The 13,652-nt window shown below is 33.3% G+C and overlaps 1 protein-coding gene across 7 annotated transcripts; it reads left to right on the plus strand.

The window, feature by feature from the left end:
- The first annotated feature begins 486 nt into the window (after positions 1 to 486).
- On the plus strand, positions 487 to 13,048 carry LOC123914465 (protein arginine N-methyltransferase 1.5-like). 7 transcript variants are annotated; one of them, XM_045965681.1, is made up of 26 exons: positions 680 to 746; positions 831 to 900; positions 980 to 1,072; positions 1,338 to 1,453; positions 1,864 to 1,987; positions 2,320 to 2,429; positions 3,700 to 3,792; positions 3,883 to 3,945; positions 4,400 to 4,479; positions 4,606 to 4,681; positions 4,772 to 4,861; positions 5,676 to 5,763; positions 6,142 to 6,245; positions 6,331 to 6,366; positions 7,330 to 7,398; positions 8,309 to 8,377; positions 8,479 to 8,532; positions 8,624 to 8,698; positions 9,605 to 9,697; positions 9,780 to 9,883; positions 10,289 to 10,337; positions 10,421 to 10,510; positions 10,638 to 10,743; positions 11,644 to 11,731; positions 12,382 to 12,475; positions 12,594 to 13,048. In XM_045965681.1, the coding sequence occupies exons 4-26, from the start codon at positions 1,388 to 1,390 to the stop codon at positions 12,678 to 12,680; spliced, it is 1,908 nt and encodes a 635-aa protein (XP_045821637.1). In that variant the 5' UTR covers positions 680 to 746; positions 831 to 900; positions 980 to 1,072; positions 1,338 to 1,387; the 3' UTR covers positions 12,681 to 13,048. The 7 variants fall into 7 exon arrangements, with proteins under 7 accessions (XP_045821629.1, XP_045821620.1, XP_045821611.1 ...); XM_045965689.1 differs by having other exon boundaries at positions 980 to 1,018; XM_045965673.1 differs by lacking the exon at positions 980 to 1,072 and having other exon boundaries at positions 487 to 746.
- Positions 13,049 to 13,652: the final 604 nt, after the last annotated feature.

Raw genomic sequence — 13,652 nt, forward strand, 5'->3', positions numbered from 1 at the left:
TCATAGTTTGTTACACGCAAATTAACTCTTACTTTCCCCGTCAGAAGAAACCTATATAGTTTGTCACACGCAAATTAAGCAATACTTTTCTTGTCAGGAGATATATACCTTCATAGTTTGTTACACGCAAATTAAACAACACTTTGCCCGTCAGAAGAAACCTTCATAGTTTGTTACAAGTTTTTATCACTTTGTTACATGTCTTGATTGATTTAATGTTTATGTTTTTATAAACAGAGCATAACATGTGAATTAAAACGTAAAACTATAGAACTATAAAAGGAAAAGATACGGTCGATTTTGTGCAATTTTATTCGCACTTTTTTTTTGTTGGCATATCATTTTCCACATTTGCACGGCATGCATAGCCTGGAGCCATATGCCTATAGATACATCACTGAGTTCTTAGTTAGGACTCACACATTACAAAGTTAATTACATCAAAGATCATTAAGTTAAGCTAGTTAATTATCAGCAGTTAATCATATGTAGAATATGGCTATGATTGTGTTTAAAATTGAGAGTTGGACCTCACTCAACCCTACAAAATCGGCTTGTAAGGTGAGGATTGCCTCACTTATAAACAGATATTCAGGTCATCTACCATCACCAGTGACAGGACCAGAGTCACTGGCATTTGATTTAAACGGTGGAGGACCGTATGTTAGTTCCTCAGATGGAAGAATTTTTAAATATGTTGATCCAAATGAAGGTTTCATTGAATATGCTTCAACTTCACCAAACAGGTAAATATATAAATCATTCATTATAGCTTAGCATGATCCAAAGCCTAATATGAGTTTTATACAGTGCTAATATTTTGTGTTCAGGAACAAGACAATCTGTGATGGGATTGCAGACTTCTCAGCAGCTCAAGTAATTAAGCATAGGTTGAAAAAAGTAAGTCTTTTGATAATTTTTCTTCTTTGATAATTTTTCTTCTTTGATAATTTTTTTTACTTTTCTTCTTACATCTTAGCTGTTGGTTTAATCCATCGGGCAAAAATTGCGAAACAGAGTGAGTGCCGTTGAAGATCCAATTCCCTCATCTTCCTTTCTCATGTTTTGGCGGGTACTCAGAAGATTCTAGAACCAAGCGGTTACTCAAAATCACTTTTTTAAGCGCTTTTTTTCTGCATATTCAAAAACGCGCGTTTAGAATTCGTTTTCTAAGTCGAGTTAGTTACTACCATCAAGTTTTTGTATAAATAGTTGAACTCCACTGAGTATTCTGAATTTCAATCACATTTTCACCATAACAACTTTCTCTCTCTGATTCTTTGATTTCTCTCGCTCTGTTCTTTCTGCAAAAATGCCTCTCGTGGACAATGAAAAAGATACTAGCAGATCGAAGTTGTGTGGTTTAGAGACTTATTTCAACAAATCCATGACTCATATCCTTGGTGCAAATGTTTTCATTGATGGAGGCTTTGATTTCGTTGTTGTTCCTCTGGTTAGTCTCGTTTTCTTAATTGTTTTCAATTTCTTTTACATTAATTAGAATTATCTGTATAAGAATCATGCAAGAAGTTTCAGATTTAGTTTAAAGATGCTGATTAGGTTTTTATTTGTTACAAATGTTGATTTGAACGGTTCAATTCAAGTAATTGGTGATTATAATCAATGAATTGAATCGTGAATTTGAATAATTAGGTATATAACATGTTCAATTGGTGAAGTTTAACAATGCATAAGAATATGGGATGCTAATATTGAATAAAGAACTTTTTGAGCTCAAGTTTATGTTAATTCTTGCACACACACTGTCTACTTTGCAACTGGTGACATAAATAAGTGAATAATAACTTTAAGCTGCTAATTAATGGTCCTTGTGCTGAGAAATTATTCTGTGGTACAATTCAGATGTCGCCGACATATCGCCCAAGCCTCGTGCAACAATTCGGATCATTTTCTATAGAGGCGTCGCTACCGTGTGCTAGGTCAGACTTGGATCCTATGCCTTATCTATGGCAGGATCATGTAATAGGTACGAGTATTACTAATTGGATAAACATATGATAAGTGGATTTGAAGATTTTAACGTGATTACTAGGATAATTGTTTTTTAATCTCATTTGTAAGAGTGTTTAAATGCAAATGATCATTTATTTTGTCCAGTGAAGTTTTCTTCTTCTTTATTCCTAAAACCTCTTGGTGAAGACAAGATAAATTTCAAACTACCTATTTTCCTTTGGTTCTTGGAAAAGTTACTTGCTGAAGCAATAAGTTACTTTCTGGAATATTCTACTTTCTATTGATCGTCTTGTTGGATTCACAACTGCGCCAAGCTTCTCATATAATTTTATTACACTTATTCAGGGAAAATTAGCGAGTGGATAGACTTGGATTCCCCAGATGAAATGGTAAGGAAGGACTCTGAAACTGCTTTCAAACAAGAACTAGCTTGGGCTTCTTATCTCTCATTACAGGTATGAAATTCTAAATCAACTATATGAGAACATTAAAATAAGCTTCTCATATAATTTTACTTGAGTTATGAATGCCAGAAATGTATTGAAGGGCTGTTTGATTTAGACTTGTCAGAAATTTATTCAAGGGTTGTTTGATTTAGACCAGACGGGCCGCACAAGATCTTTCCCACTAATACTATCACAGGAACCTGTTGGCAAAAGATCTTTTGTGCTAATTATTATATAAATATTACTTTAGTTGATAAATAAATCTATGTTGAAATATAAATGCACACTTGATAGATTGATGGAATAGAGTGAAACGTGACTGAATGCTTTCATCCCATTTCATCTAATACGCCACTTTTTCTTCCCCTCAAATTTGGGATTATGGGATGGAATATCCAAACAATTTGATAGTAACTTTATTTCATTTAGTTCTGTTCTATTTTGCTCTCTATTTTGCATTCAAAGTTTGGATTCGATTTGTTGTTTGGATTTGTTGAGACTTGAGGTATGCACTAATTTAATTCTATATTTATTATGATATGTTTTTTGACGGTTTTATTATGATATGTTATTCTTTGTAAATATTAGTTCTTTTCATAGTATAGAATTCTGATTTTATTAGGATTGATATATCTTATATTTATAGATAGTTTTATTAGTTATACAGTTTTGATTATAAATTGTTAAGAAGTCTCACATCGGTTGCAATATGGCCTGGCTAAGTGTTTATAAACTAGAGGCAATCCTCACTTTACAAGCCGGTTTTGTAAGGATGAGTTAGGCCCAAAACTCAATTCCAAGTTGGTATCAGAGCCTATCCACGATTCACTGGGCCACTTCGTCGGGCTGCCTGCAATCAGGTTTCTGATCGGGCCCTCCACCATTCATATCCGCGCCTCAAGCCCATAGCGCTTGGCGCGAGCGGGGGTGTTAAGAAGTCCCACATCGGTTGCGATATGGCCTGGCTAAGTGTTTATAAACTAGAGGCCATCCTCACTTTACAAGCCGGTTTTATAAGGATGAGTTAGGCCCAAAACTCAATTCCAAGATAAATAATATTAAGCCGAAATCTAATCTCTTAAGCTTTTCAACACCAAAAACCTTATTCTCAAGATGATATTAGAGTCTAGTTCGATCTAGGACTTGCGATGTATGTATGTAAAGTCACTTCATGTGTGTTACCAAATTGAATTACACAACATTATGTAGATATGTATATGTAAAGTTGCTTCTTGTTTGATACCAAATTTATTTTTCTAATTTTTTTAACGCACTAAAGGCTTGCATCCTTCCGACTCCAAAAGGAAATTCCTGGACAAATTATGCTAGATGTGCCAATCAGTTTTTACAGGAACAGCCAAAGGAGATGCAGGTGCCACTCTTATGACTTGAACTTCATAATACTCGTTTGCCATTTCACCATTCTTATACTTTTTCTTGTATCTGTAACTTCATCATAAAGTTGTGGCTAAGGATTCCATTGGTGAAGCCAGATGGTGACTCGGTTGAAATCTATAGAACTCCGGTGAGTTAAAGTGAAAAATATTGTTGAGGTGGCCACTAGTTCACTGACTTGTTATTTTCGTTTAAATCTACTATCTCTTACTCCTTTTTGCACTCGTGTGTTTCTTCTAAGAAGTAAACTTACTTTGTTTCCATTTTTACTTTTTATTCTTCATGAAACTGCTTTCTTATTCATTAAATAATCCTTGTTTTATAAAGTAAAAGCTTCTGATGATTTGTTTATTTCACGTTAAACAAAAGATGAAGTAGTGATTCACACAGTGTCTACTTTGGTTTTCATATAACAACATAATCAGATGAGTATTGAGGGGTAGTTTGCCGGGTCACAAACAAATGCTTCTATAAATATTACAACCAAATATTTAGTCAGCGTTATTATGATGTAGACATGAAGTCTATGATATATATATCATAATTCTTTTGTCCTTGGCCATTTCTCTAATCCTGATTTTCAGGATGATTATTGGAAGATATGGAATTCGTTTCGACTGATGTGTGATCATAATAGTAAATTGTTGGTCGCACTTGATAATTGGTGAGTACTTTAGAATTTTTACCTTGATCTTGCATTTTGTTCCTTTTTACTTGTGATACTCAACTATCTCTCTAATTGCACCAGTTTTTTTATCTATTTCCTTAATCATGAACCTTATTATTATAGGAGTACCATGCCTTCAGAAAACTCACTGAATAGTTGGTACGGGGAGCCTGTTGTCACTTTTATAATACACACAAATGTGAGGATATATATTGTTTATGATTCATCTATTATGGGGCAACATGTTGTTCTCTAATAAACATAATCGTTTTATTTGAATTTTCGCCAGTCCTTTTTTACTAGAGATGGTGATAATCCTAAGCACCTATCAGAGGGTCTACAGAAGTTAATTGCTTATTTCTTGAATCATTTTACCCAGGTAACATCCTAATTCTTTAAATCACATGACCTTGTAAATGTGAGTTAAATGTTTGTGGGACTCTGCAACTAACTAATTCTCATCTAAAATATGTTTGCGACCCTTTATCTTTTTCTTAAACTTTATTTTAGTAATTTATGTTCGATATGTTATTCAAATGAACTCTTTTAGTATCACTAACTTGTACAGTATAATGAATCTTCCCCATATTAGTCTTTTTGGCTTTCCTCAAATTATGTGTTGTCGGCTACGGCTTCACATCATCCCAAGCTGGCTATCACTTATATGCACATAGGTTAAAAATGAGGTCTCCATCTAGCCATCTATCATACCAAGCTGAGACATGTCTATTTTGTATTCTGAATTTAAACTTAGCTGCCACTGTTTTGGGAATAAACTACCACACATATGAAGTGCCACTGGAAGGTTGAACATTAAGGGTATGTGAACTTGCAGATAATTAGCCAAAATTAGTTGCACCCACAATTTTCTGGAGAATGAATTAGATCACAAGTTATACATTTAATATAAAATGCACAAGTTTCAATACAAACTTACTATTTTTAACTTTTGATAGAAAAACCAATATAAATAAATCAAAGTGTAAAGCTTCTTCTGCATCCAAATTTCTAAGGAGAGTACATTTATCACCTTAATATTTATTTCCTCCTCTCCATCATCTCTCCTGAATCAGCTATATCATATCATTTTCAAATTTTCCCCTCTTTTCCCGTCATTAAAATTTTCTCCTGTCTTCTCATTGTTTGAACCAAACGGCGCTTAATGTGTGGAGCTTTGTGAAACATGTATCCAGATCATTATATCTGAAGTTCAACTTTTTTCTGAGTCAATATCTGAAGTTCAACATAATTACAGAAACGTTGATGCTATTTCTGATGAAGGTATGTTTTATTGATTTTTCTTTAAAAGTGTTACCAAAATTATGCAGGAAAAGGAAAATTTTACCAATAATTTCATACAGCTTTTTTTCATGGCTTCGTAGTTAACTGTTGAAATCTTTGTTGGACTCTCAGACTTAATAATGCCAAAATACAAATTTTGTAACTACAAGTACAATTTAATTAATAATATGATATGAAAAAAAGTAGATAATTGGATTTCAATAATTCACATGGACATCCAATTAGTCTCTTTATTTCACATGTACTTTGTTTAAGTTTTTTTACATATATTGTTGTAAATGAGCTTCTTTTTCTTTAAATAAAAAACAACTTTTTTTTTACACATTATTGTTTTACACATTATTTTGTACATGTCAGCTTCACGGAGACGTCATCTACTACCTCATATTCACTATCTTAGATCTCTGTATCAACAAGTGGGTCCTCTTTCTAGTCCTCTTTCTTTGCAAGAACATTTACAGGTATTTATCTTTCGATTTATCTAATAGAAAATCACTACATTGTCTACATTATATTTATCTTGACGTTTTCATTGTTCCATGCCAGCTTGCTGTCAGGGATGTTATACAGTACACCTCACAAGTATGTATTCTTTGTGCCACTTAGCAATACTAACTATGTGTGTATCTATTAAGAATAACTATGTAATCTGTTAACTATTAAGTATAGTATATTTAAACCTCGCTTAATTTTCTTAATATATACCTTGCTTAATTTTCGTAAACAAAATATAATTGCATTTCCTGAATAATTTTTTCTTTTCATTTAATTTTATATGAGAACTTGTTTCATGAAGGGTATTTTTTGAGAATAATAGCATTGAATAAGATGAAATTAGTTAGATTTTTCTTGTATTTCTGACCACCAAATATGACGTTTTTTTTGCTTATATTTGAGTCCATAGAGTAGTACTTTGTTGTTGTACATTTTCATATAGGAAAATATGTTTCCATTTATTCATAATTGGTGAAGTTATTTCAATAATTTAGTGGAAGAAACATAGCAACAACTCTGCCATTGCTTGACTGTTATCCAGCAATAACCAATAGTTTTGTATAGTTGATTGGGAAAAATAGGATAGAACTGCATTAGAGGTTTTAGGAAAAACCTTGTTTAGGGTTTAGCATCTCAAGCTTAACAATTAGTATCAAATATGATTGCTGTGTTAACTTTCATTTTGAAATTTTAAAAGTGAAAATAAATGAGAGAAGCTAATTTTCTTACTTACTGAGAATAAGACCTTCCAAAAGTTGAGATTTGATCTAAACTTATTGTATAGTATTTTAATCTAATCCAGCAGCACATATATTATGCTGCTGTCCATGTGCCAAGTGAATTCAGTCATTCAGTTTAGTAATCAGTGTATGCAAAAAAAATATTGTGGACTCTAATGCAAATGACTATGGTAAAAATTAGTTTGGCCTCCAATGCTAAACGTTCTTATATAATTTGCTGCTTCTTTTTTGTGATTGCACTATGTTGCCTTGCCCCATGTCATATACACCTTTTATTTTATTAATTTTAAATTTTATAATTCATCGCCAGCCTTTTAAGGAAATATTGGAGTCTGTATTCTATCAGAGGCAAGAGAGTGATAAGAAGATCTACATGATGGTATGCCAAATTGCCAACACAGGCATTCTCAACTTCTTGAAAATATTTATGTTATATTTGTTTACTATTTCCATCCTCTGCCTAACACACTAAATCTAATTTATGAAATGGTTATAGATTCATCATTGATTTATGTGAATACCGGAGTCAACTAGCTGTGACCATGTCAATCAATTAGCTGTTTGAACTCCTCAATAATTACTGAAGTCTAGAATGTGCTCTGTCCTATTTTTTAGTTGATGTTGTCTGATTTCTTTTAAGGTGATTTATATACATTATATTTCATCTTATAAAAAAGATGCATTGTATTCCATAGCGGTAATTGCAGAAGGTTTTTAAATTTACGGATGCTTTTGTGTATAGCATTTTGGATTAGAAACATGTTATTACTTGGTCAAAAATATTTAAAATTTGTGACATTGGTACCTACCAAAACCATTGATAGAAACATGGATCAAGAGATGAGCTTTGACACTAGGCCCAAACCAAGGATACAAAGGATTTATGAAAGGAAACGTGGGAAAGGGTTTAAGAAGAATGATGTCGATTGAATGATGCATGGGATGCATGGATGGCATGGTTCTTAGTATTATATAAGGTGGTTATAGGAGAGAGAGTCTATAGCTAATTTTTCTGTTAGTTTGTGCATTCACTATAAGTGAATTGTGAAAGCCTTTGTGCTTACGGAATTGGTTGCTTTCCATCTTGTCCCGAAGGTTGTGATAGCTAACGCCTTTGGTTTTGTTGGCATGAACTTGTATTTGTTGCTTTTATCTATAGAAACATGTTTGTAAGTTAATGGTTATGTTAGTTTTCAGGATTTGAAATTTGAACCTCCTGCTTAAAATTCATTCGATGTCCCTATGTTAAGCATAAACATATATCTAATCAGTAGCTTTTATTATACAAGTACAAAAGTGCAATTTGTCAAGCATTATTGGACAGGGTTCCTGATGAAAAGGCATCTGTGATTACCATAGTAAGATTTGTTCATTGCTTTTTTAGCTTTACACAAATTTTTTGAACCGCTCTGGTTGCTGTGTAGCATACCTAATTCTGTTTTGTTTTTCTTGTGGTTAGGTATTGGTTGTTGTCGACGCAGGTCATGGGGCTCTTGTGAAGACATCACTACAGGTGTGTGATATTATCCAAGAATATGGGAAATTTGGATTTAGGTAATGTCACCACAAGTCTTTGGAGTGACTTTTATCACCTTCATATGTAGGCTGCTAAAGAAACTGGGAGGAAGCTCAAAGTTTATGCCGTGGAAAAGAATCTAAATCCACTTCCTTACCTTTATGTTAGTTGTAGATATTTCTCTTACATCTTTATGTTATGCTTAAGGTGATTCCTGATTTTATATGGTACTATAATGAAGGATGTTGCATATGAGGAAATTATGTCCTGAGAAAATGAAAGAAAATAATAGAAAAGAAAGCAGACATCAATCTCCAGGAAAATGCTCAATTATGAAATGTTACCGAATCTTCTGATAGGTTCTAAGTATTTAATTAACTGTCTTTCTTAGCTCTATTCTAACAGAGTCGTGACCAACTGTTAATATACTCTAACTGTCAACCAACAGTTTGTAACAGAGAGAGAAAAGAGTGCTCTCTCTCTCTCTCTCTCTCTCTCTCTCTCTCTCTCTCTCTCTATCTATCTATCTCCCCATCATGATTCCGACACCTCCTTTGCCTGACCTTGATGGTCACTTGTCAATTCTGTTATACCCCCTTCATGCCCCATTCTCTCCTCCACCTCAGTAGTTCGGCCAGTTCCTATTTCAAGCAAGTCCACATTCCTGGTCCCATTCTGTTGGCTCACTCCTTTTCCGGCACCCCTTCTCTTATACATAAGTTTGATGCTATGCCTAACATAACAGCAAATTGCGACAGTTAGTGTTGACTGTTGGCCCGCTTCTTTAGTTAGCGTTGACTGTCCATAATGTTATGGATGCAGACACTGAAACTTTTCTGACATTGATCTTAGCTGTCATTCTTGAGAGATGGGGATTTGCATTACTTTAATGTTCTTGCATTTTCTTAAGGCCCCCCTGTCTTTAATGTTGCTTCAGTGCATATATAAATCAATTTTCTTTCCTCATTGTTTTTAGAAAGTTTGTTGATGACAATATTACCTGTAGCTTTTTGAAGCAGAAGAATCTTTGGTATATCATAGGCATAACATTCTATCTCTGTTGGAACAGAAAAAGTGCAACGAAAAGGATTGGAAAGATATTGTTACATTAGTCCAAACCGATGTGCGATACTGGAATGCCCCGGAAAAAGCTGACATATTGGTATGTTTGTACAGTCATGGTCACTTGCTTAAATTTTAATCTTTATTCTCCGAGTGTTTGATTGCAGTTGTCTTGTACTCAGGTTAGTGAATTGCTAGGTTCTTTTGGTGACAACAAGCTGGCTCCTGAATGCCTTGACGGAGCCCAGAGGTTTCTGAAAGAAGATGGAATTTCAATACCATCTTCGTACGTAATATTCCTTTTACTCCATGTTATTGATTTGTCTGTGTTAATAGGATTTCTTAATTCTTTTTCTTAGTGGTTTCTTCATTCTACAGCAATGCATGTTAAGTCCTTCTAATTCAAGCCTGAGCTTTTCATGCTGCACTCAATTTGTAAATAATCTAATTTAGGGGTACTGGATGAACCATTTTGAACAATACTCAAGACAAACCCGTGGACTATTTTGTATAATACTGAACTGTCATCAATTTTTTTCATCAACTTTGGATAAACAATATCCATGTAATGTGCTAGATGTCAATGGATTTATTATTTGTGGTCAACCAGCTGAACCTTGATGGTTAAATTACTTTGGACATCTGGTTTTGTTGGTTTAGCTGTTACATTAATATTTATTGCAACTTACAGGTATACAAGTTTTCTCCAACCAGTGAAAAATGCGAACTTATATAATAGTGTATGTCTCTTGTATTCGTCTGTCAAATTTTTGCATATAAATAATATACTTGATTTAATTTAATTGCTTGGGTTATATTTCAGGTTAAGGGAGGAGGTGATAATATTTTACGATTGGAAACTACTTTTAATACGAGGATGTACAACGTTGCTCGTCTTGCACCATGTCAACCTGTTAGTAGCTTCTCATTCAGTTTACTGATCTTGCTTTTACTTCAATCTATCCACTGTTCTGATCTTTAAACAACCAGTTTATTTATTTTTTTACTGATTTTGTTCAGTTTTCATTTGGATTGTTTAGCTATTTACCTTTACCCATCCAAAGCGCTCTGTCAAAGAAAGCAACCGGCGGTATAAGAAATTGCAATTTGTGATACCTGATGACCCTGAGTCAGCAATTGTACATGGTATGCAGGGTCAATCTACTCTTATTGAGTCAATAAGTCATCATGGAACTGAATTATTCATAAGATATTTAATTTTACTTTGAATAACTTAATTTTTTAACTCCAATTTTCTGTTCTCTGTCTTGGTCATAATTAAGGGAGGAAAAGAATGTATGCTGTATACTTCATAAGATATACACATTGTTGTGCTTGGTTGAGAAAAACCTCACCGAATTGAAACTCATTTTTCAGCTCAATATCAAAGCTGTTCTGTTCAGTCTAACCTGGGATGATGCATTTTGTTCTTTTACCAAGTTGCTTCCTCAATTGGACATGAAAATGTGTTTATAAGTAAGAGGCATCTCTCATGTTGCAATCGGTTTTGTAAGGATGGGTTAGGTCTAACTTAAAAGTAAAATGTAAGAATACTTCTTCTAGAATTTTTAAAACTATTCTATATGATACGATCAAATGACCCGATCCAAACTGACACATTTATTACATGGTTGTGTTGATTCGAGTTCGACAAGAAAACTTTGGAATTTTGACCCGAACCAAAGTAAAATTAGTTGTCTGAATATTTAGCTAAACCTAACTCAACCCGGGTACACATGTAGCTCATTGTTATGTAGAATTTCTCTTCTAGTTGTCTGTCACTCTGTCTATGTCCAGATATTTTCGATTGGTCTTTACTTTTGACAATAAATAATTGATATGTAAAAGAGATGTTTTGACTCGTGGAAATCTTTCAATGTAGTTTTTGGATGTTGATGGATGGTGGTACATACCATTGTGTTTTTATAGCCTTACATAGTAATTCTATACTTTGCTGTGGATGTCATCTGTACAATATACTAGTTTTGTTTCTGCTTCTCTGATATCCCTCGAGTAATACTAACCACTTGTGCAATTTGATTATAGGATTTGCTGGCTACTTTGATGCAACTCTTTACAAGGATGTGCATCTTGGAACTGAACCCTCTAAAGCTACGCCAGATGTATTCTCTTGGTATTACCTTTTTGTCCCCAAGTTTTTTAGTTTTTTCTTTTGGAATAATAGAATACACATAATTAAAGTATTAAAATAGAGTTGTGCCAAAAAAAAAAGTATTAAAATACAAGTAGTTGATCAGAGGATAAGATATTCTCTAAAATACAGTGAGAGTGCAACCATAAAAGATCAGTTTCTATAGTTGGATTGAAAAAGACCATTTGGTATATGGTAGACTGTCCACACTAAATTACTCAAGGTGAGAAATATGTTGCCTTCTCTCACCATATATAGTGCCACAAACAAAAAATCTAACAGGGTGAGAACACATTAAAAAGAACTTGTTAACTTCGGTCCATCCACTAAAAAAGTTGAGATAATTTTATCCCAATAAACCTAGTGAAAGGATAAATTTATCCTTGAAAATTTTCTTGCATTCATGTAACCATGCTCCTCAAATCCCACCATACATTGCAGTCTGTCAAAGAACTTCGCCTTAGCTCCCCTGCATGAATAATACTGAAACCACCACTGTGTTATATATTACAGTTAGGATTTTTTTTTTTTCTTTCTCAAAAATTTAAAGACGAAGGTTAGTATGAAATCGTAGATGAAAGGGAATTTGAACTTGGTTTACAACCCTATATTATGTTTGGTCTTTTCTGCAGGGAACAACTTTTTTTTCCATTAAGGGAACCTATTTGTGTGCAACGCGGCTCTACCCTAGAAGCACATTTTTGGCGCTGTTGTGGTTCTACAAAGGTTGGTTTTCGATCATTTGTTGTTTTTCATCGTATTTCTTTTCATATTTCATTCTTGCATCTATATTCCATTTCATGCATTTCATATTTTATGTTTTCTTTTGTGGAATCTAAAACAGGTTTGGTATGAGTGGTCTGTTACATCTCCTTCTACATCTCTAGTTCACAACTGTAATGCACGCGCAGACTGTGTGTGGCTTAATTGAATCTACCTCAATAATTTGCTGTCTGCAAACAAGTTTTTCTTTTTCTGTTGAAAACTAGTCTTAGTGACCTCAGAGCTGCCAATAAACTGATTTTTTGGAACTAGTATTGGTATCGTTCAATTTGGGAAATCATGTTTCTGATTTTCAGAACTAGCATAGCATCTCAGTTGGTTCTCTTATTGTCAGTCCATTTTATATAAGATCATTGAGATGATCATTCTCTGTATGCTTATCTCCAGTCTAATAATGTAGACAAATATGGTGAGTTTTTTTTCTTTCTTTTTTTCCTTCTAATTCTAAATCAATGGTGCATTTTCTTAGTTTGTTGTTTTACTAAGAATAAAATATATATATATATATATATAGAGAGAGAGAGAGAGAGAGAGAGAGAGAGAGAGGATGTATATTATAAGAATGGTAAAAATATATGAGAATATGAGAATGAATAATAGCCATTAGATTAAAAATAAATGGCTGAGATTAAAACACCTTAAATGAGTCATGTACCACTCAAACCAAACAATCCTTTCTTTCTCTCTCGTTCATTTGCGTTTCCAGATCCCCTTCTCCATGCTTCTTCTTCTCTGATAATCTTCTTCATTTCTCTCAATTTCTTCTATGTTTTCAGTTCTGTGTTCCTTTATAAAGACTGATTTTAAATGTCACATGTATCTCTTCCTATTCTATCAATTCTCATAAACTCATTCAATCCCTCATCTTCTCCAATCCACATTTCATTTTGCCATGATTAAAAATTATTTAATCTTTTTATTATTTTTGTTTTTTTTCTTCTTATTTTTATGCATAGATTCATATCTTTATTTTGTTTTTATTTTTATGCATATATTATTAATAGAGTAAAATTACAATGATAGATGTAAAACTTGGAATATTATTAAGGGTCCGTTTGTTACGGATTAAAAAAATAGTGATTTTGATGCAAAATAATTTAGAGATTTTAGAAAAGTTGAA

This window comes from Trifolium pratense, linkage group LG1 (genome assembly GCF_020283565.1).
Source record: "Trifolium pratense cultivar HEN17-A07 linkage group LG1, ARS_RC_1.1, whole genome shotgun sequence".
Classification (NCBI taxonomy): Eukaryota; Viridiplantae; Streptophyta; class Magnoliopsida; order Fabales; family Fabaceae; genus Trifolium; species Trifolium pratense.

What these genes read in the sequence shown, in the direction of transcription:
- LOC123914465 (XM_045965637.1), top strand. Translation starts at nt 1,313, where the DNA reads ATGCCTCTCGTGGACAATGAAAAAGATACTAGCAGATCGAAGTTGTGT. An exon ending in TTGGTCGCACTTGATAATTG is followed by an intron (nt 4,480 to 4,605) that starts GTGAGTACTTTA and finishes TTATTATTATAG; the next exon opens with GAGTACCATGCCTTCAGAAA. An exon ending in AGGCATCTGTGATTACCATA is followed by an intron (nt 8,378 to 8,478) that starts GTAAGATTTGTT and finishes TCTTGTGGTTAG; the next exon opens with GTATTGGTTGTTGTCGACGC.